Below are 22,923 nucleotides of genomic sequence, written 5' to 3'. Positions count from 1 at the left end.
GGAAATGGCGTCACAGGCTCTAAATTCACCCTGAGGATCTGCTGCTCGTCTGCCACGACAAAAGACATCCCGGTGCTGCTGCATACAGTTGCTGCAATGAGCTGAGAAATGTGGGGTGAGGAGGATGTGGGGACTGCAGCTTCTGTAGGTGCTCAGCCCCAGCGCACAGTGTGTGAACACGGTGCTCCTGCCACTTCTCACTGCCTTTGATGTGGAAGGCTTTGGGCCTGAGCCAAATCTGGAAGCCTATTGCTTGTGCTATGAAGCTGTTGTTTTCTGTTAGGAAGTGGGAGGGAAGAGGTTTGTCTGTTACATGTAACAAGTAACAGGCAGAAAGCACTTAACAGTGTGAGTCTAGGCAAGATTTGCTCTGAGCTCTGGAGCTGTCGGTGGCTGCAGGCTGGGCTTCTTGCAGTCAGATCTGTGCCATTCTCCAACAAGAAGCTGACTTCTCTCTGTGGTGCTTCCTACAAAGTAGTTTCTAGAAGTAATCAATGCTAGAACTGGTTGGGAAGGGGGGTTCTTTTGTCTGCAGTAGTTTCTGAATGCTGGCTAAGCTCAAGTTTGCTTTGAGGATCTTTCAAGCCTAGCAAGCAAGGAGGCAGATGCAGCTGAGTAGAATTTGCATTATTTTAATTCCAGTTTTGGTGCTCTCCAGCTGAGTTTGTTTTGTTTTGTTTGCTTCCTAAAATGACTTGCTACAGTTGATACAAATCTGATAAATGCTTTAATAGGCTGCCTGCAGACCCACTCACACACAACTCAGGACAGAGCTTCAGGCTCTCGCTGCCTGCAGTTCCTTTCAAGTGTGAGGCAGTGATTTCATCCACAGCACAGTGTATAGCCAAGTTTCACTGCTGTGCCGTGGGACCTTCCCATTCTCAAAGCTGCTAAGAGCCCCTGAGTGTTGCCTTTCCTTTGGCACACAGCCTGCTCCTTCCTTAACTTCTAAGATCTAACACCTGCTGTAGTATGGCTTGTCCCAGGGGTGTGCCTTGAGCTTTGCTTATCCAGCTGTATGTAGCTTTAAATGAATTGGCTAAGGCTGCAGTCACAGCACTTTGGCTGGCTCTATAGAAATCCGAAGAATGTGCTTCCTGGTAGAATTATTCAACAGTAAGGTGAGTGCTAGAAAATATTCCTGTAACAACACATCTCTGCTTGTTAACTGCTAACGTCCAGCTTGAAAACTCTCTGGAGGCAATTACCACATCCAAGAAGGACCAGTGTCTGTATCATGTAATCTAATTTGTCTCTTTGTTGCAGTAGCATGCCATAAATGCTATACAATCTATAAATGTCAAAGCATCATCATCGGTGAGAAATGGATCGTTAATTACATTAGTGAGCATTTGGCAGATCAGTTCAGTGCTTTGTAAAGACTAAAAACTACTTGGCCATAATAAGCAGTATCTACTCCATATGTTGCATAGACTGCACAAAAATAGGTTGTCCCATAGTAACACCTTGTTCTGCATGCTACAATTCCAAACTTACTCATGTTTCAGCCAGTGACGAGGAGCACGGGTGACTGAGACTTCCTCCTGATAGCAGCCACATACCATGCTTCATTTTAAACACCCACATGCTGTTGTAATACCTTTGGTGTAAGTAGTATCATTAATTATTTCATATGAATGTCATACTTCAAGATCCCGGTTTGTTGTCCAAACGTACAAAGAGGTGGTCTCAAACACAAAGGTAAAGCAGAAACTAATGTAGAAGATGTTCAACCTCAGCCCCTCAGCAAAGCTGGAGAGAGAACCCAGGGTGCTGGTGATCTTGACAGGTGCTTGGAACAGTGAGTCTTTACCTTCCTTTATTTCTGTTTCATTTAAAGCTGGTGCACACTGGTGCTTTTTAACTTTTTGCAAGAGGTCACATTAGGAAACACCTCTGTAACACCTAATTTGATTTCATCTCATTTGAATCCTCTTTATCTCCTCATTTTGCAATTCTTTTTTTTTTTTTTTTTTTAAACAACAGAAAATCCCTATGATGTTTTTCTGGGACAGTGAGGTATATCCAGTCAGTACTGTCGATGGCTTCACTTAGTTCTGTGCAGTCACCAGTGTATATATACTGTTAGTACTATCACTACTTCATTATTCAGAAAAGAAAAATAGCATCCATGTTGTTGCTGGATCTTCTTTTTTTTCATGTAGGTCTGTTGCTATTTGCTTTCTTCTAGACTTGCAGTAAGTGAACATAATCTTTAAAAATACGTACCAGTATAAATTGATTCTTAGCTCTTTATATGGCATTTTATCCAGTCCACGTGCTGACACTTTGTTGTACTTGCTTGTGGTCATTTATCTGATGTTTATTTCTGCTCTTTTCAAATGTCCACGCAAAAATAGTTCTCACAAAGGTTAGGGTTTCTCTCCATCCTCTTTCTTTTACTCATCTTCAGTCCCAAAAAGCAAATGATAGCATAATAGCAAAGTGATAGCATAATAGTAAGTGTAAGGCAAGAATGATGCATGGAAGTAGATATTCTAGAGAATATATTTGTCATACATACAACCATAAAATCTTAGCATCTATTAAGAAGCTTAGTACAAGAGAACAAACCACACCAGAGAGAGCAGAAGAGATTAAAAATATCATTAAAGCCGTAATCTTATGACAGTACAGAGCTGTTAACACCAGTAAGGCATCTTTGCCCAAATGCATAAAGCAAGCAGCAGTGTTTTGATTTTAAGCTTTTTGCTGTAGTTTTTGTTTGTTTTCAGTCACTCACCTCTTTCAGTACAGTATCACTGTTGTTTCTGTAATCTCCTTTGCGCTGCTGCTAGCTTCTTGTGCTTTGCTGCTCAGCTGCTTACTCACCCATCTTTTATACTGACAGCTACACCCTCACGTAATAATAACTTGTTTTTATGCAGTGCATTCACCTTAGTGATTTACCCAACCTACTCATAAGATTGCAAACCAGAAAACACTCCTTTCACAGGACCCTGCCTGCAAGCAGGCTCTCTAGACTGTTAGTGGGATGTTTTATGTGATTATAAGATCGCCTCCAGTATGGCTTCTAAGATCAGGAGCAAACTAGTGAAGAATTTCAATCTGAATCTTTTTTTTCACATGAAATTACACTGATTGGGAAAGGATTTTCTGAATGAAGCCACCAGGTAATGGTTCCTTAATACTTTTCTGTGTAATTTTCAGATATTGAAACTTCTCTAATTAAAGTTTGGTACCCAGAGTACCAAAAATACAGTTTAAAACAGTGTCTCAAAGGTAAATAACTGTTCATCAAAAGGACTTGTGTGATTTTTGGTATCAGTGGTTTGTGGCTCATGCTGCAGTGTTTTAATGAGGCTGTAATAAATCCTTAGAAAGAATGCCCAAGAGCTACTAACACAGCTGTGCTTGCTCCTGCTCCCAGTTATGTTGCAGGAAGCGATGTGCTATTCCCTCTGCACTGTCACAAGGTTGCTGTAAATGGTTTAATGGGTCCTGCTTCTAGGGAAGAATGGTTAACTTTCGCTTGCAGTGCTTTTGTTTGCTTGATTAATTTCATTTTTAGCAACTTCTTCCCGAGTAAAGTGATTCCACGTTTTTGTTTTTAAATCAGTGGCTGCTTGGGGACAAAACTGTCCAGTAACTCAAAGCACTGAACATACATTTTGGTAGAGACAGAAAGGGGATAAAAAGTTCTGTTGCTGATTGTGTGGGAGTTGGATAATACATTATTCTGTTGTTACTTCTTTTTGTCATCTGCCACATTCTCTACCAATTCTGCAAGTTCTTTCCTTTCTGTGTGCTGTGTGGTCCCTTCCAAAAAGAACATTGGGCCAGGACCATTTAGATTTGGTCTTTGATACAAGTATTATTCCAATAATGCAAAGAATGCCAATAATTTGATAGGAGGAAGTTAGACAAATGTCTGTTTGTTAAAAATGTGGAAATTATTTCCTTCCTGTATCCTACCCAAGGATAACAGTAGTAAACATCAGCCCTGCCAGAGGGAATAAGGTTGTGTGAGCAATTTCATTTGCCCAACAATTGAAGACATTGGCTCAGTTCATGGCTGAATGCTCAAACTTGCCACCAGGTGACTGATTCACAGATCTGGGATTTATAAGCAAGCTGTATTGGCTGATCTGTGTATGTGGCTGACTGGCTGATTGCTCCTCTCAAGAAGAGGTTGGCAGTCATCTACAATTTATGCCACATCTGGTAATTTTTCAGCTGTGTGGTAACTGGTTTAAGTAACAGTCAAAGGTTTATCATGGAATTTACTTACAAAATTATAAAGTACAGAAACAACTATAAACTGTAAGGTATGAATAGACCCAAACTGATCTGTGAGACAAAAGTCAGAACCAAGTGGCAGCTGGGAAAAGTGAAGATCTTGTCATTGTCTCTAGGATACATTTTTGGCCTTCTGGTTGTGATATCCCATTGTTTATGTGATCAGATAGAAACACTGCTCAATATCCTCAGCCACTTATGTCGAAATTGTCTTTCATCCATCATGGTTAGAAGAACTACATAGAAGTCTGAAGTATTTGGCTGGACTTGTGCTGTGTTACTTGGACATTCACCCAAAGCTGCTGTGCAGGTGTAAGCAGATAAAATATGGATCTGTGCAAATCCATGTCAGTTAACGTTTGTTAAGGTCAGATACAACATAGAAGATATGTTCCTTCAACAGAAAAACTTCAAGTACATATTATATGCTGCTAGAAGTTCCAGTTCAAATTCTTTTATCATCTGTATTTGAGGTTGTTAAATATACAACATTATTAAATAAGATGGGAAATGAGTATTGACCAGTTATTCTATTAAGTGTTGTATGTCTAGTTGATATTGTTTAACTAAGTGGGATAATTTCTGCTCCTAGTTACATGTGCATTTCAAAGACAAAGCAACCTGTCTCTCCAGCTGGAAGATGTTGAATTACACATACTCTGCACATGCAATCAATTAGCTGTAGGTGCTTAACTGTACTACTTTAACTGAAGGCTTAGTCATTCTAGGTTTCCTTTATCATCAACAGGAAAGAATAGACATCTGCACAGAGGTCAACTGCATCTGATTTGCCTTGTAGATGGACCCACAGCTCTCTGGTTGTTTAAAGAGATGAGATCACAAGTTCCAGTTTTCCTACTATGCATCAGCAGGAATGAGTTAAGGGAGTAAAGCAAGGTTAAATCAGCTTGATTTCATCAGGTGGTATCTTTTAGCATTTGTTACTTGGGAATCTAAAACTGAGTTTAATGCACAGCACTTCTCTCATACTATGGAGTATTGAAATGGGATGTGTTGAGCCTGTTGCTTGTTTCCTTAGACCAGTTTTGTTTTTTTATATGTAAAGAAATGTCTTCTGGTTTGTGATGGTTAATATTTTTGCAGGTAATAAACACTTGGCTCCCTGTAGACTTTCCAAAACTGTGGGTTATGTCCTTGTTGCTAGATGTTTAAAGGAGGACTTATATCTAGCTATCGCAGAAAGCATGTGATGCTTTACTAACAGGAAATGTTCTCTTGGCCAGGATGCAGCTGAGGCAGTGGTTGTTAGTGAGTACTGAAAGCTGCTGTGGTGATAAACTGTGCAACCGTCCTCTTTGCAATTTGCTGTGCATACATATTACACCACTTTACAGTCTTCAGTAGTATAGTGCAGAACACACAACAAGGATTACTGTGCAGCAAAAACTGATACAATTGCAACCTAAATGATTCTATAATTCCTCCACCCATCTTTGAGTCTACAAGGAGTGTATTATGCTTCCTCTATGATCTTCATCCAAAATACCCAGTATCTTAAAAAAGGCAAATCAATCACAGGGCAAAAAACTCTGAATTTAAATGATTATGTGATTCAATTGTCTCTGATTAGGATGTCTGTACTCAGGACTGTTTTCATAGCATTCTGCACAAGAGCTCTGTAGGAATCTGTTGCATGCATTGTGTAAATGCACAGGTTTTGAGAGCTGTAATCCTTGAAGATATACTTAGTTAGATTCCAAACTTCTTATATTGTCTTTAAAATACATGTATGTTTTCTTCAGCCATATTACCTTAGAAAAGCATAGAATTCTGCAGTAGATGTAATGTAGATGCAGTTCTGCAATTCAGTAATAGATGCCCCAGCACAGGCCAGAGTCAAGGTAAATTATGTATAAGATAACGATCTTTTGACAGACTTGTTTCTGGCATGGTACATGGCCCCAAGGCCGTGCTGGTAGCATGTGCTGCTTTCCATTTTCTTGGTGCATCTTAACAACCTCCAGGAGAAGGATGTCAGTTTGCTTACTGTATATTGGCATTTTGCTCTTACGTGGGGGGTTGGGAGGAGGGATGTGTTCACACATGAAGCCTGGAGCGCAATAACCTCTGACCTAGGTTACTCCCATGCATTACATTATGGGACTGCACACTGAGTACTTTGGGAGAACAGTGCAGGTCAAAACAGCAACTTTGTCCTTCCTGAACTTCCCCAGAGGAACACAAATGGAATGTTGTGTTTTCTTCCAAAATAATTCCTTCCATCAGCTAGCTACTATTTAAACTAGGGTGAGAAAGAACTGTATCTTTAGCAGCATACACAGATTCTGCAAAAACACGCAGCAGAAAGGCCAAAGCATGATCAAACTATGGGATGTCATGGAAAGACTAGTAATATAAAATAGACTAGTCAGATCCTTTCCTGCCATGAAATCCAGCCTCCAGCACAGAATTACTGGAATCTGACACTATGGTATTTGCTATGTTTCTTAGCCCTAGATGATAAACTAATGTAGTCCTTGTAGAAGTCCCAGTAGGCATGCTGGGATCTTAGTATCTCTGGAGGTGTTCAAGGTCAGGTTGAATGGAGCTTTGGGCGACCTGATCTAGTGGGATGTATCTCTGCCTGTGGTACTCTGATATTCTTTGATGAGTAAACTGCTAAATGACATCAGCAACTCAGAGGGACTGGTGGAGAAAGGGCAAAGCAGTTGTTGGCAGAGAGAAGACAGAGACAATCTGTCATCAGTGCTACCTGATTTCTTCAATGAAGGCTCTGTACAGATGTATTGTTAATCAAATTATTTCTCTAGTATTCTTGACAGTAAGGAATAAAAGCTAATTTTGGATGTAGAGGAAGAAGTAGAGAAGCAAGGATAAAATGCAAAGGCAATACTGGTCAGCATGGTGAATAGTGAATTCCATGAATCGTGTTCTTTGATATTTATTAAAGTTTGGAAAAAGCTTTTGGTAACTTCTGCCTATTTCCAAAACAATGAGATATTAAACAAATGAAAGAGATAGTGAACAAGAAATACAAAACACCAAAGAAAAAAACAAACCAAAAAACACAAACTATTCCTTTTCTCCTCCTTTTCAACTTCACTTGATTGCAGCTTGTTTCTTGGATGTTGGTAGAGCTGCAGGGTTTGGTTCTCTGTTTTCTTCTTTGACTTAGTTAGATCCATCCTCTATTTCTCCCATCATCCTCCATCAACCACAAGGCGAATAGATTTTGGGAAAGCAGCACTGTAACTAGTGGAGAAAAGGCATCTTAACTCCTGGTCTTATGCTTAGTTGGCTGGACTGAATAATCTCTGGTTGGCTGAAGTTGGTCCTATACTCCTGTAGTATGTCTGATAATAATAGATGGGTTTTCATTGTTGATTTTGTTGAAGGTAGAAACTGCTGATGATGCTTATATGGAGGCTGGCAGCCAACCCATCCACAATAGGATCAACTGCGCTGAAGAAATCGCTGTGATGCCTTGGAAATTCCCAATGGCTGTGATTTCTTGTGAGATAGGCTCTATGCCCAGAGAGCTGAGACTGTGTTATTGACATTTGCACAAGTAAACAGACTGGGTCTGGCTGTTTGTGAGCCAGGGGTGGAGGTCTGGGTGCAGTAGAGGGTAAGAAATTGCAACCCAATGAGACATAATGATACACCTATCACAAGTGTGAGGTAAAACCTGTTGGTGTAAGCCTCCAAGTGATTAACCTTTGAATTTTACCTTCTGTTTGCTATTGATGCTTGTGGGTCATTACCATAGATCACCAGATAATTAATTGTATATCACAACCTTTACATTTGTTCTCTTGGTTTTCTGTATGCATGGATTTTCTCTTTCTAACACAAATGAAATAAATACAAAATTTGCAAGTTTTCTGATTTCATAATTCATACTCAGATATCAGGTCAGGTTGTTTGTTTTTCCTTGATGGCTATTTGTTATTCAAGTAACATTCCCTGTGTGTCTAGAGTGAGTTGGAGTCAGAATTGCCACCCTGCTATGACCTGCTTGCTTCATCCCTTCTGTCTGTGTGTAAATATATACTGCAGAGCAAACAGTTCACAGCAACAAAACCTCTGCTCTAACATTAGACATTGGCTTTAGCACTCACCAAGGAGTAGGATCAGTGTTCCCCATTCCCATCTCTCAGTGCTGCATCATTTGGATACTGCTGAGTGTGCTTATGGAAAAGCATAGTGTGATTTAAACCTGCAAGATCTTCTCAAAACATACTTCAGGGCCTTGTTACTGATAAGTCCATGCTACCGACTGTGAGTTAATCACCTCATTAAAATTAGGTCACCGTGACATACATTCTGAATCTTTCTGTTGATGTACGCCATTGTGAGAAGAAAAATACTGATGTTATTTTCCAAATAGTAGAGCAGGTGAGCATAAGCAGGAAGGCAAGCTAACGTGCAGCAGAACAGGATCCCTGTCAGTGTTGTTTTGTGTCAGTGTGTAAGTCTCCACAGGGAGCCAGTCTGTGGGAGGAGTGTGTTAATATGGATGAAACCACACGCAGAGAGAATTTAGCAGGAGAGGAGGCACAGCATGGAACCAGTCTGGGAAGACTGGAGACTGGTTGCACCACAGAAAAGCCATTTGCAATCCCATGGGCTTTGGATAGGGACATTTAACAGCACCTATCTTATAATTCAGAGCGGGAACACATTTAACACAATTGCTTTTGAAGAACGGGATAAAAATTAGGTGGATTGTCTTTCCAGCAACAAAGGAAAATGTGTTGGAAAGTGTGCTGATCTCCAGGCTGTAGGGTACAGCGCAGCTCTGACAGCTCAGAATGTCTCTTCCTTTAGTACCTCGCCATGCTGAGTGTAGAGTGTCCAGGCTGGGAAGTAGCAGGTCGCAGAGATGGCAGGCCTGCTGCTATGTACTCCTGAACATTTTGTTAGATATGACTTGCTCTTTCATTGGCAATTTCTCTTGGACCTTCTTATTTGTTACTTGCATATGCAGTGACTGTCAAAGGCTGTCACAGTTAATGGTGTTTACCGTTCACAAGTGAGAATTGTGACCTACATACAATGACCAAAGTATTGTGTAAATGTGTGTCACTGTGCTCTTCCAATTCTTGCCATGACCTTGGTGGACTTATGCATCATCTTTACAATGACAAAATATGATAAGTATGTAAAATCCCTTATGCCTTTGGAGTTTGTTCATATAGGAAGAAGAACTGGGAAAAAATCAGATTGTAACCTTTAGGTAAATCTGCTTCTGAACAGATTATCTGGGTTCACTGTAACTAACCTTGCTTTGCTTGCATCTCCATGAATGGCCTTGAGTTTCACGTGCAGATGCTGAGATCTAAACAAGCACCTTCATGCACCAGTGGCTGAAGAAGATGCAGAGTTACAGTGCACCTGACATTAAAAAGCGTATCAAGCATTAGCTTGCACTAAAATCATTTGCAACACCTGTATTTTTGAATGTTGGAACAAATATTATTTAGGTCAGTAAATATTATTTAGAAAGGTTAAGAAAAATGAAAGTGAATTATTGTACGTTTTTTAAGCAAGTTCTTTAGGGTGGACAACTTGTGCTCCCTTAAATAGCAGTAACTAATTTGCTTCTGGAGAAGATACCTATTCATATGGTATTGTATTCTGGGACAGATCTTTTAACAGTCACCTCTGGGAGCTGTATTATTATTGTTACTGTTATTTAACAAGAAACAATTCTTGTAGAGACCCAGTGATCCAAACTTGGACTGGTGATGGGGCTTTGCCCAACCTGCACCCACAGCCAGCTGGCTGGATGGACCGCATTCAGTGCAGTGCTGTAACCACAGGGAGGTATGTATGCCCAGAGGCTCCATCCCACGGTGGGCAGGGAGGTGGCCTGGGAATTTGGAGGCACGCTGCAATCATGCAAGGTTCGTTCCAATTAAAACGTTGTTGCATAACCAGGAAGAAAATGAATCATCCTGTCAAGGGTGCTCAGCTCAAGGGTTTCTGCACAATATAGCCATGACTGGAGGAGGACAGTGGCTGCTGCGAAGGCCAAGCAAAAGAAACAAGCTTTGGAGAAGTCATGCTGTTAATCTCGTGTGGCAAGTGAGAATCTGAAGAGATGGAGCTGCTGGGTAGAAAGTTTTGAAATTCGGGGTGTTATTGGGAAGAGGGGAAAGAGAGCAAATGCAGAAGAAGCAGCTGCCAGGGGCTCTGATGAAAATTCTGGGTGATGCACAAAATGCAGGATAGCTCTGCCTACTAGCACATTTGTGCCGCTAAATCTTGCCTCACAGTGACAACCCAGTTCATTGAACTCTGGCTTGAATCGGACCATTCTGTCAAGGGCGCCCTCTGTTGTACGTAGTGACTCAATGCACTCCTTCAGACCTGACCGTTTTTCTGCAGGCTGACAGGTGGATGCTGTCTGCTAGAATCTCAACCTCTAAACAGCTATTTATTATTATTTTATTAATACATCTGTATTTTATAAATATATTGAAATTACACCTAGATGAGTAAACAGAGACCTAGCTATGTATTATCTTTGTAATTATTTCAAGAAGAACAACAAGCTGAAGAAAATTAATATAATGATGTAGGAACTTTCATATTGAGTATGGTGGTTTCTGTGTAATAGAATGATGCTCACAGAGGGATGTTCTTCTTTGCAAAACAGTTCACTCTGATTTGGGACAGTGGGAGTATAGAATATCAAAGAAGGCAGAAAGAACAGCTAACATAGGGATGCTTGTTGTATCTGGCACCAGCTGTCTCCAAGGATGTATCCTAAAGCTCACTGTCTTGTTTTCCAGCCTCAGATGTGCTTGCTTCGCATCCATACCGTGCAGATGTTCAGCACTAAGCCTGTCCAAAGGCAACATGGTTCCAACAGCACCATACCTACTGCAGTGTGTGCGGAACTCTACTTCACCCACCCAATCAATACTGAGAACAGGAAAGAAATGTCAGGTAATTCCCAGGGCTTCTGAACTATTGCTTCTTAAAAGGCACGATTTTCTCCCATTGTTGACTGCTAAGTTAGTTTTCATGGTGCTGGGGGGCTCTACAGATCAAGCTGAAATATTTATGTCCTTGCCAGACCATGCCTGAGGGAAGTTAAAGACCACACTGAGGCTGTTAAGGAAAGGGGATGCTGAAGGGAAAATTGGCAGTGGAAAATGCATAGTTTGTATATCATTATCTTCCATGTAGAATGGAAGCTGGCATCACAGCTCTGTAAGGGGAGGCATCAGTAGAATACACAGCCATTTTGTTTTCCCTAGTTTAAAATGCTTGCAGGGGATCTGGAGGGGGCACAGCGGCTTTGGGGCTGTTCAATACTAGAGACACAAGGCTTGTGGAATGGTTTATTTATCAGATGAAATGGTGCACAAGGATTTTTGGTGACTTGAATTTTCCTTCTGTAAAATAAACATCTTTAGTAAAGTCCTGGTCCAGGATTGGGAAAAATTAAGAAATGCAGCTAAGCTGAGTTTTATAATAAAACAGCAGAAAATCCAATTGCAAAGAGTAGTTGGAAGATAACATCTGTAAAAGGATAAAAAAGAGAGACTAAATGTGAGTACTTCACCATCAGCTGCCTTTCATGTTTTCTTCCCACCCCTACTAATATACTGCATGCCCTAATGTGGCTCTGTCACTGTATCAGGTTTTAGCAAACAAGCTTTGAATAGGCTTTCAAACCAGCTCCAATAGAAATGCTTTCCAAGCATCTCTGTTAACTAGGCAAAGCATGTTTGTTCCTTCTTGGGAAGAGTGTGTAGAAAGAAGAGAAATTACTGTTTAGCATTGGAAGTTACTGATATGATTTCAGTGTCTAGGCTGAAGGAAGTGCTTATAGGAGGAAAGCAATGAGAGATGAGATTTGATTTTGAAACGTTTCCTTCTGTCAAAATTACAAAATTTACCAAATCTTTCTTTGAGCGATGGAGTTTACTTTGACAGAACCACTCAGGATCCGTATTTTGAAATGATAGCATTGTTGTGAGATTTTTCTGCTTACCTGAGAGCATGTAAAATCTGGATAAACCTTTGTCTGTAAAGTAAAGTAAGAGAAAAAGATAACATTTGAATGGCATGTTTTAATTAGGGCAAAGTGCACCAGTGTGCTCTGTAAAAGCAGATAGCTTGGCCATGTTTTGAAAGTCTGGGTATTTTTTCCTCTTGGCTTTACTCTCCAAAGTGATGAAAGGATCCTCCAGTTCTTTAATTTTATAAAATTAGTGGTGTTTTACTGGTGCAACGCTCAGATTGTCAATAATACTGCTCCAGATGGATCTGTAATTTATGTTGGCTAGCAGGATAGTGTGGACGTGGTTGTGAAACCAGTATGAAGAGCTTTAGTGAAAGCATGATTTAGGCGTACCTTGTTCCAAGTACTTGTATCCAAAGCACATAACTTGCGCAGGATCTGCAGAACCAAACTAGCTCAGGGAGAAATTCCTGCCGCCAGGAGGCAGCAGATGGAAGTAAAATGTTTGGGTTTGTAATGGGAAGTATTGATGGCTGATCACTATGGGCACGCGGGATTGACTTGCTGGATTTCTGGTTACACTGGCTTCTCCCCCACACATGTGCATCCCATTAGAGACTGTCTGGGCTGTTGCTGAGGTCAAATTTGGGTGACTAGGATTTACATTGCTAACTTGCTGTGGAAGTGGTTTAGTCACTTGTCATTAATGCCAAATAGGTGCATTTACTCTCTTTCTAAATGAGGAGAGCAAATCACTGAGCAAATCTGGCACAACCCTGAAGCTGGAGGTTCACTGCTTCCCAAAGGGAACCCCACCCCAGGAGCCCGACTACTTACTGCGCACAGAGATCTCCGCCACTAAAACACCTCCGGTCTGTTCCATGCGCTGCTTTCGTTTGTCACATGTCTCAAGAGATCAGAGAGAAAGCCATGTATACCCCCCCCAGATTAATACATGTCAGTATACATCCAAACCCAATTCTCATGTTTCCGACCAAGTAAATGAAATCTGTATCAATTTTGCTGCATGTTTTCTAGGGACCATTTTTTATTTTTCTGTAATCACTGGGGCTTTTTGGTGCTCAAGGGGAGCTTTTGCTGTGTATTAGATGAGGATTTTGGTCTGCAGTCAGTGGGCTGCCCTTCTCGTGCAGCTTCAAACAAGCTTCCTCTCTAGGAGGAAGGCTGTAGCTGAACTCCTTCTATTTAACCTATGACCTCTGTGAAGACTTCTGTTGTTGTTTATTGCAAACTGTAATTGTTTATTGGATATGAAGAGGAAGCACCAAATCCCCTCCATTCAGATCATCTTCTATCCAGATCTAATGTCTCTTACAACTGACAAAGTCTTTATCAGAGGCAGTGATTGCTAGATCAAAGGTCCTTGTCCATTCCCTAACCTTTGCAGCTGTGGGCATTTTTATAATCTCTGAATGTATTAATTGTGGATCTGCCTTGCTTGGTTCAACCTTAATTAGAGCAGACCGCTCACCGACTGCAGAGGTGCTGGCTTGGTCCCACCCTGGAGGGTGAGAAAGGAATTCGTCCCTGTGCCTCTAAGGATGATGCTTTTGTTTAGCTGTAGCTGTTCGCCAAACAGGAGCGTAGTCTGCAATGTTGACAAAAACTGAGGTTTTAAAATAACTACATTATTTCTCAACACCTCCAAACAAATTGCTCAATGCTGCACATAGTACCCATGGCATGACAGGGATCAGGGTGCACAGCCCACCACTCAGGTTAATGCATGTTGGTGGCTCCATCTAATGCCTGCTCCCAACCTGGCATGCCCCCTGGTCACCCACTGTATGAATTTAGCCCCATGTGTTTCCCTTGGAGGGAGGTCTTACCACTGGGCAGGAGAACTTCTCGCTGTCACAAACGTGTGTCTCACAGTGCAGCCAGACCTTGGACAGCTTGGGGATGTTTTGGAAGCGGAAGGCATTAAACTGAAATGTTGCACGGTTTGTTTTCCCATTCTCATGGACGATAATGGAGAAGTCTGAGGCACACCTGTATTGTGTGTGGAGAAATGTCAGAGCTTGATGTGTGAATCATGTCCTGAGGTCACAGTCTGGGGAATGCATTTCCCCAGCTGTAGGCCGCTTCCTGCTTTTAGGTGCTTGGGAATGAGTAGGGCAGCTCCCCAAGCCCACCAGCACCTACCCCTTGGTGATCAGAGGCCAGTGCACCTGGTAGAAGTACTCTGAGGTAGGTGTTGCCCAGCAGTTGTTGAGAACAACTTTGAACCTGGGAAGGCACAAGCATCAGGTCAGCACACAGCATCCCAATTGCTGATTTATTGTCGTTCCTTTCTTCACATACCTGTCACTTAAGCCCTTAGCTTCCACACCAGCAAATATGTCAGAACCAATTTCTGATGTTTCGACGACAAAAGGGGCTTCTTTTATACTTGTGAACTTAGCATTCTTTGAAAGAAAAAGAGGAAAAAGCATCATATGTTACATACACCATGCAAAGTGCATGTCAACTTCAGACAGCTCTGGAGAGGGGGACTGCAGAAGCTTGGTTTCTTACTACCTGCGAGCTCCAAAATCTGTGTTTGGTTGATATTTGGCTCATAATAAGTGGCAGAATTTGATGCTGATTGGGATGTGGGATGTGTGGAATGAGAGCATGAGTGGGAAGTGGGCCTGCTGCTGCAGCCCTTCTGAACCAGAGCTGCTGGGGGAAATGGGTAGGAGTGGGGCACTGGAAATAACTGTATGGGGTGGGAATGGGGCCAGTCACATTGAGGGTAATTGAGTGAAGTAGGCTGTGATTTTTCTAGCTGCATTGGTTCTTTAGAGTGTGCATTGATGGGAAAAGATTAGGAGCAGCATGGAGTAGCTGTGGGGAGGGAAGGAATGTTTCAAAAGATTAGCCTGATATCCAGGGGTAAATGCTGGAAGCAAAATTTCAGCAGGATTTCTGGGCAGCATGAAATGCCAGCCAGATGAGCAGCCAAGGAAGCTGACTGCAAGGGGCGTGCACAGAGCTTTTCCATTCCTACAGAGACAATATCATAGTGGCAGTGTCTGTAAGTGGATGCTGCTGCTCTTTGAGTGGGACTACTAACAAGTTTGGCTTTTTTCTTTATAAAGCTCATCAGCATGCAAGAACTGTACCAGTCAGCAGAAAAAGCTGCCTTATGGAGGAGTTAAATGAACATCTGGCATGTGTCTGCTCTGTTTGGTTTAAGTTATACCCCTGTTAATCACTGGAAATGAGGACCTATACAAACCACGCTGTAATTATCTGCTACAGGCTGGTAATGTGCTCTGTGACATGCAGAAGTCAGGAGCAACAGCCTTTTTTTTCCTGCTGATGTTGGTGGAAATTGAAGGCAAAAAGCTGAGTGGCAAAGAACACTTACAGAGTAGAAGTTCAGGGATAACTGACTTTCAAATGAGCCAGAGCTTCCATTCTTCACATGGACAGTGGCCACTCTGGGGATACAAAAACCACATTGCTCTGTATGAGAGAAACCTGGGGTTTAAAAAGGAGGGAGTCTCACTGCCAGACCAAGACTTACCTTTGGTCAAAGGCAGCCTGGTTCACCAAGTAGTTGGCATTGTATGTGCAGGTGAATGAGTAATTCACAGGCTGGCTCTTAAGGATCACTGTGGAGTCATTGGAGACGATGGAGTTGTAGAAGTGATAAACAGGACTCTTAAACTGTAGGTGGGAAAATAGAAATATGTATACACCAGTGGCTGTTTGAGGCATGGGGAACAACCTGGCATGTTAAAATATGAGGATTCAACTTTGTGACAAAACAGCATTCCTAATGAAACATGGTTTTGTAGCTTTACATATTCTGTGTATGCATGTAAATGTGTGGCAGGCACACAGGCTAATAACACTATACCTGTGTGTATTTTGCCTGTAGATGTAGAGCATGACTACTTAATTCCTCCTTCTACTAAATCTAAGAAGAGGCCTGATAACCTGAATTGCCCTCTCTTCATCAGTACTTAAAGCCCACTGGAACCAAATGGGCTCTTTCAAATGAATCCAGCCAGTTCCTGAACCCAGCTCAGGCTGTGCTTTGCCACCTGTCAGAAAACATTGGTCTGAAAGTCTTACCTCTGACTGTGTCCCGCAGTATGATTTATTTTTAGGTGACAGGTCTGGGATTGTGAATTGGTAATATCCTGAATCATGGATCCCATTGTAACAAATGCCTCCAAGTGCCAGCTGATTGACCTCCCATCCATAAGGACACTCTGGAATTTTTGTAATGATGGTTCTAGGATAGCAGTATACCAGAATTACATCTGAAAGGAAAACAATATGCCTAGAGTGAAATTCAGGGGTGATTTTCTTTCATAAAGACAAGTCTACACATCTGATTTCCATAGGGATTTAAATCTTGTGTGTGGGACCCGCTGGAAGGCCCCCTAATGTTAGCAGCAGGGGAATGGGAACAGCATGAGCTACACAGAACTGACCTCAGGGTTGTTAAATTCAGTCCTCCCTGAAGTTTAGCCCTGTTAATACTGATAGCTAATAGCACTGCAATTTGTTTCCTTGTATGGTTATTGTTAGGACAACAATGAATATTGAACTCCATAACTGAGACTAATTGTTTTGTCATAGCAGAAGATTTGAGCCTTTTTCAAAGAGAATCAGGCAGTGTGAATTTGAAGGTGTGATGTGAATTTAAATGGAAATAGTGACTAAACACTAATGAACTGAAAATTGAGAAAGAAATACCAATTACTGCCTTGAAAAAACACACACAAAAAACCCCACAACACTCTGCCCAGAACTACTTGTCTGTTTTTAAACAGTGCTCTCATCTTTATGATAAAAGCCTGATTCTTCAGCCTTCCTGGACTTGCAGGAGTTTGGGGAATATGCAGGAGCTGGGCGAATTTATGTGGGGAAAATCATACGGGGACCTTAATAGCTTGCTTCTTTCAAATCAACAAATGCAGGCTTGTTCTGCTTGTGTTGGTGGTCAGAGATGGTGACTTCACAAATGTGGAAGGTCCTCAGCTCTGAGAAACTCCTTGTGCAAGAGAGGGCACTGAAATAGGTGTACAGAGGGCCAGATAGTTAAAATGTACTGTGAAGTTCCCGGCAGTAGCACACACTGGTCTATTATTATATTCACATGCCATGCATTCAATGCAAAAACTCCTTATTGAGGCATATTCCAACATGTTCTGAAAGTAAGTTTCTTAGTGAATTGTGCACTGAGAGTTTGTCTGGCACCAGATCGTCTGAGTGTCTGGGCAGAAATCAGAGTGTAACTGGGGCCTCAGCTGCAATGATGATCATTATATTTTTAAGTATAGCGGTGGTGTTCAGGAGCTCAGCCCATCTCATTCTCTCAGCATCAGTCATCAGATTGCAGTCAGGAGGACTGAAGCTCAGCTCAGGCAGCAGAGATCCGCAGCACTAACTGTGGGTATTTCATCCAGTTTCTGATTGCTGCTCTTTTAATTACCATCTTATATCTGAATTCTATCCACACTTAATTTTATTGCACTGTTTTTATTGCAAAGTTAAGCATCCTAAGTCTGTAGGGAAGTAGGACCTTAGTGCATGCTTAGTGCACTAGGCTGTCTGGAAATAAATCAATAAAGGAAATATGAGGGTTAACTCTCCAAATCCTACAGTTTAACTCTATGAAGAAAACCAGCTTTAAATGGAAAACTACACTTTGGCAGCTTAAATACCAAAAAAAAAAAAAAAAAAAAAAAAAAAGAGCATAGGAGACTTGAGTAATTCTACCTGCTTTATTTGGAGTGCAGGGCCCCGCAAAAGCTTGAGCCAAGATGACCATCAGATAAATAGTAACAGGCACCATTTCTTGCTGTGACCTGAGGACACAGGGAAAAAAACTGAATTTGTTTTCCCAACTGGAAGACGTGAAACTGTTAAACGGGCTACTTTTTAATAATCTTGCATGTAGAAATAAATAACATTGCTGATATTGTCACCTGATTTCCATTGCATCAAAAAGAAGTATATTTCCAAGACCACTGTTATCAATGGATCACTACTGTGACAGTATTACTGTTTTATTTTAGTGCTGATTTAAAGTTATTCTAGGATGTTTTTGTTCTTTTAAAGAGTCTAAACCTAAATCATTAGTATAACTAAAGGAAACTGAAAGAACAGGAGCTGAAAAAGAGGGACAGTTGAAAGTGCAAGAAGAAATGCTATGGAACTAATATACATACTGTGCTTAGTAATGTAACGCGAAAATTATTCTGTGTTGATGTCTATCCTCATGTATATAATTTTAACTTCTTGTAGGTTTTTTAAAAATTGTTACAATTTCTCTGTCCTGAAAACTGTAAGTTTAGCAGCAGTTATCTTGTGTGGCTTTAGTTTCCACTTCCACCACAGGCCTCAGCCCTGCAAGCTGCTTCCCTCTTGGGCATAGAGCAGCCTGTGGGGCTGGGACTACTCTGCTCCTGTTTTGCCCTTGTGGACACTGTCCAGTGTCTGCCCTCATATCAACATTACTGAACACAGCATCAGAATTAAGCAGCATAATTTAGGTAAAGAAAAAAGGCCTTTCCCATTAAGCATTCCCATGAAAAGAAATCAATTTCAACATTTTCACTCATCCTCTTTCTAAATACATTCATAAAAAGCTCACGCATGACATTACCGAGGCAACCCCTTCTAATTAAAATCCTATGCATTCTGCAGTAAATGAAGTACAATACCTACAAGAGAGGAGGTGATTCAGTATTTCAGATTTTCATTGCAGTCTTATTCCAGTAGCTGCGTTGCCGGCTCTTCCCAAGATGTCCTCTTTCAAATGAACCCAGCTGCTGTTATCTCCGCTTTATATAAGCAATCTTGTAAAAGGAGCCCATCTCTGGTTAAATCTCAGCCCGCCAGTATTGTCCACTGTGGGAGAAAAAAAAGTTATAGAAAAGCAATTCCCTTTCCCTTAGATGGGACTGTGTTGCTGCTATTTGATTTTTTAGGTCTGTGATGGTTTTTCGTTTGTGTTTTTTTGTAACAGATCTTGGAAATAACTGAACGTAAACCTGCCGAAGGAGTATAACTGATATAATTTCTCTCTTTTCCAAGTTTCTTAGGAAAATGTAGTTTTTGCAGTGACAAAATCACAGCTGCCTTATAGAGCTCAGTGCAAAGGTCTGTATATGAATTAGATGCCTCTTAAATGGGTTATTAATGAGGTCAATGTTTTGTGCCATGTAGATGGACAGATGCAATTTCAGCTTCATAAACCATCTTTGGAATTATCTCATATGCTTATTTTTCCTAAAAGCTCACAGTTGAGTCGAGGTGAGGTCTTTCAAATTTCCGTTGTAGTATATAATTACACCACGCAATACTATATATATATAGGACTGTAAAATATGTGTTAAATATTACACCATGTAGGAGTATATTTGTAACACTTCTATATTAAACATAACATTGTTTTACAGTGTAAAATTCACCCTTATGCAGAGAACTCAAACCACTTTGCCTTCGTTATGACACATACCCTGTGTTTGCCACATGACAGTCATAGTAGATTTTTCATGTGACACATAGCATCCTGTTTGTGGTGACAGACCTAGAATAAGGACTCGGATGTGATACTGCTGTTTTGCCGAACTGAAGAAAAATTATTAGTCATAAAATGGTCTTGCCTGAGGGACCTAGTCCTGGGGACTCCTCCTGGCTGAGTCTGGTGGCTCCTCCTGTGCAGTTCTCCATGTGGAAGAGCTTAATTCTGCCTCATTTCTGGCAGAACTTTATGTGAGTCTCCTTTCTCCTAAGTGGCTTTTGGGTTGGGTGGTGGGGGGGAGAGGGTCATGCAGCAGTAAGGTTTTTGCAGCAGAGCACAGTAGCTCTGATCTTAAACTGAAATATTGAACAATGTGGGTTCAGTTCTTCTGTGGGTGCTCGATGCAGAAAAGAACCAGTGAGATTTATGGACTCACCTGCAGGAGAGCATTCACTGCCTTAAATCCACAGCATGGATCCACACCTAGCTAATGCCACACAGCTTTCAAGCATGACTATGGCTTCATTGTAGGGGATGCTAACTCTTGCCCAGCAATAGTGGTGTGAAAGTGAATCTATAAAGATGTGAAAATGTTTATGTGTAGTTAGAATGACTTCTAATTCTTGCAAATTGATTCAGAACCATAAAGAAAAGTTTAAAACTACATAAAGATCTGTGTTTTGTTTCAGATAATGAACTTGAACATGGATCTGAAGCATCACAATGATTGCAGTGTAGAGGACATCTTGTTAAATAGGCTGCTCCCACTGTTCTTGTGAGTCGGGTTCCACAAGCCTTCACATACCAGTTTAATGAGATTACTTAGAGAGGTACAAATGGAAAAACACTGTTGGTTAGAGTTTGTCTTTATTTTAATTGAATTAAAGAATAACCCACTGAACAAGAACAGAAGCTCATAAATGGTTTGGTTTGCTCTAGCTAGGAATTATCCTTAGCAGGAATTCTAAAATAAGGAAAATTTAACTCATGGTATCTGTTTTATATTCTCACTCCAAATCCTTCTGCAGGCAATGAAGCCCAAATTCAATTTCCAACTCCCAGCTCTGGCTGAATATATATGGTGTTAACATTCATTTAATTTTGTTTTTTTGTGTGTACCTGTGCGTTTGGTTTGGTATTAGGAACTGGGAGCTGGTGAAGCATTTTGAACTACCAAGCTAGCAAGTCTTTACAGCACAGGAAGAAGGTGAAGGTTTGCTTAAGAATGTATTTCCTTGCAACTTTGTACACTAGAAAAGCCTCATAGCTCTATGCAAACTGATTCTTCAAGCTCAAGAGATCAGCTTCAACCCTGGGGTTGGTTTGGGTCTCTTGGGTCTTGCAGGACTAATTTGGAGCATAAGATATTTGGCTAAACTTAGTGTAAATACTTTGCTATAAATGATGTAAGTGGCCAACTTCTCCACAGTTGCTAATAGAGTAAATACAGATTGGCTTTGTTATAATTCTTTTAATCAAATGATGCAGTTAAATAATCGTTGATGTAATGTTACAGGTTTCAGCGGAATTATTCCATGCTAGATCTAATCTTGTAATTTTTGAAAGAAAATAAATCTCTCATTATCTTCTCACAGAAAAGCAGTCTCCGTGCACTTAATACTCCTTTTAGGTGAACTGTAGAAAACAGACTAAAATCCATGAAACGAATTTGGCAAAAGTGCCATCTGGTCCACAGCAATTTGCATTTGCATGAGAAAAAAGCACAAAATGTACCCAAACTGAACAGCATTGGATACCTGCTCTGATCAAAGGTGAAGGCTTGGAGAAGGGTTAGGTTTCTCTCAGTAATTGAATCACAGAGAAAGGAAAGCCATTAAATTTGCAAAGGAGGCCATTGAGGTTTGTTGCATTTCCCTGACTCTTTCCAAGCCCATTGAATAATCTCAGCAATCTAAGTATCTGTAAAGATTTTGTCAAAGAGCAAATGAAGGCCTTATTGTGAATTTTGCCTACAAGGGCAGCTTGTCTCTCTAGCTTTGTTTCTCTGGTTGTGATTGAAAGCTGTGTGAATATCTGCTGTCTGGTTCTTACATGAAGAAACTGAAGTTCTGCTCTTAGGATCTGCAAAGGTTATTGTGACATTCAGTTTTTATTGTTTTGGGCAAGAGTGTGAGCTTGAAGGACTCCTTAATTTTAAGGAAGGATTTCATAGGGTAGTAAGAAGCAGCAGAGGTGTTTCACTGACTCTAGGAGGAGTGAAACCTGGTGACATTTGTTTAGAAGTTGCCATGTGCTGGTGACAGCATTTCCAACCATGCACCAAAACCTGGCATTTTTACTTGTGCCTGATATAAAGGGTGCATTTACAGTAAAAGTGTGGAGATGTACTTACTGGGTCCAGAAGCACAGGGGCTGCATTCGTATTGTTCTTGATATGACTTAATGGGTACTGTTATGGAATCACACAACTGAGTTGATATAGCCAAACCTGTCCTGGATCCTAGAGTGGGTTGTGCTCTGCAGACTTGTTGCCTTAGTCAAGGCAACCTTGTAAGTACCTTATGGATTTCACCATTGTTTTCTATTTTATAGAATAAATACCTGCCCAATAGTTAGTCATTGGTAGCATGTGACTGGTCACTCATTTCAGCACATGATGTTTCAGCCTTAACGAGCAGATGATTGAACTGTGCTCGCAATTAACAGAGCAGCTGGCACCCATAGGTACCCTATACCTGTTAGTCCTTGGGTTGATCATGATCTTCAGTAACTGCACAAAATCAAACCAGAAGCATGGGAAATCAGAGGAAAACATAGTTCTAGGAGAAAGAGACATGAAAATCAGAAATACGGTTTTGGAGCACTGGAAGTGATGGCCTCCTGCTCTAAATTGCCTTGTGTATCACCTGTATAACTACGCAATGCTGATTCATAACTTTTGAGCTATCACCTGCAGCCATGTGCTTAGTGAGCAGCACTGCTGCTGGGACATGCACCACCTGGGGTGTGGTTGAGCATGCACTCAGCTGAAGAACCATTCCCTTCACATTTCTGCTGTTCAATGTGTTCTCATTGATGTTCACAACAGGAAATCTTATGGCTTGCAGAGCTGTGGTTGAGTAAATAATCGCGTTCATTTGAATGCTTGTTGCTGCTTAGCTTTGCCAGCAAACTCAAAGTAATATTCTTCAGAAGCTTGTCCATCTAAATTTTGCCTGGAAGTCTCTACTGTTGGGAAAAAAAA

General features: G+C 41.1%; 1 protein-coding gene and 1 long non-coding RNA gene across 2 annotated transcripts; one reads left to right on the top strand and one right to left on the bottom strand.

The window, feature by feature from the left end:
• Positions 1–11,583: 11,583 nt before the first annotated feature.
• Positions 11,584–19,102, bottom strand: TECTB (tectorin beta). Its single transcript, XM_015867385.3, has 11 exons — positions 18,920–19,102; positions 17,969–18,057; positions 16,313–16,503; positions 15,759–15,901; positions 15,600–15,672; positions 14,549–14,652; positions 14,390–14,473; positions 14,074–14,236; positions 13,061–13,130; positions 12,254–12,286; positions 11,584–11,778 (listed from the first exon to the last, which is right to left on the bottom strand). The coding sequence occupies exons 2-11, from the start codon at positions 18,042–18,044 to the stop codon at positions 11,726–11,728; spliced, it is 990 nt and encodes a 329-aa protein (XP_015722871.2). The 5' UTR covers positions 18,045–18,057; positions 18,920–19,102; the 3' UTR covers positions 11,584–11,725.
• Positions 19,103–19,822: 720 nt separating this feature from the next.
• Positions 19,823–21,317, top strand: LOC107316150 (uncharacterized). Its single transcript, XR_001556186.3, has 2 exons — positions 19,823–19,969; positions 20,408–21,317. It is a non-coding gene; the product is annotated as an uncharacterized LOC107316150 (long non-coding RNA).
• The last annotated feature ends 1,606 nt before the right edge of the window (positions 21,318–22,923 follow it).

The sequence above is a fragment of the Coturnix japonica genome, chromosome 8 (genome assembly GCF_054131305.1).
Source record: "Coturnix japonica strain WE chromosome 8, WE-NBRP24, whole genome shotgun sequence".
NCBI classification, from domain to species: Eukaryota; Metazoa; Chordata; class Aves; order Galliformes; family Phasianidae; genus Coturnix; species Coturnix japonica.
Note: the sequence above shows the minus strand (reverse complement) of the source record. Positions and strands in the feature narration are given on the sequence as shown.

What these genes read in the sequence shown, in the direction of transcription:
- TECTB (XM_015867385.3), bottom strand. Translation starts at nt 18,044, where the DNA reads ATGGTGCCTGTTACTATTTATCTGATGGTCATCTTGGCTCAAGCTTTT. An exon ending in ACTGCGGGACACAGTCAGAG is followed by an intron (nt 15,902 to 16,312) that starts GTAAGACTTTCA and finishes TCCCACCTACAG; the next exon opens with TTTAAGAGTCCTGTTTATCA. An exon ending in TGGCCTCTGATCACCAAGGG is followed by an intron (nt 14,237 to 14,389) that starts GTAGGTGCTGGT and finishes CACACAATACAG; the next exon opens with GTGTGCCTCAGACTTCTCCA.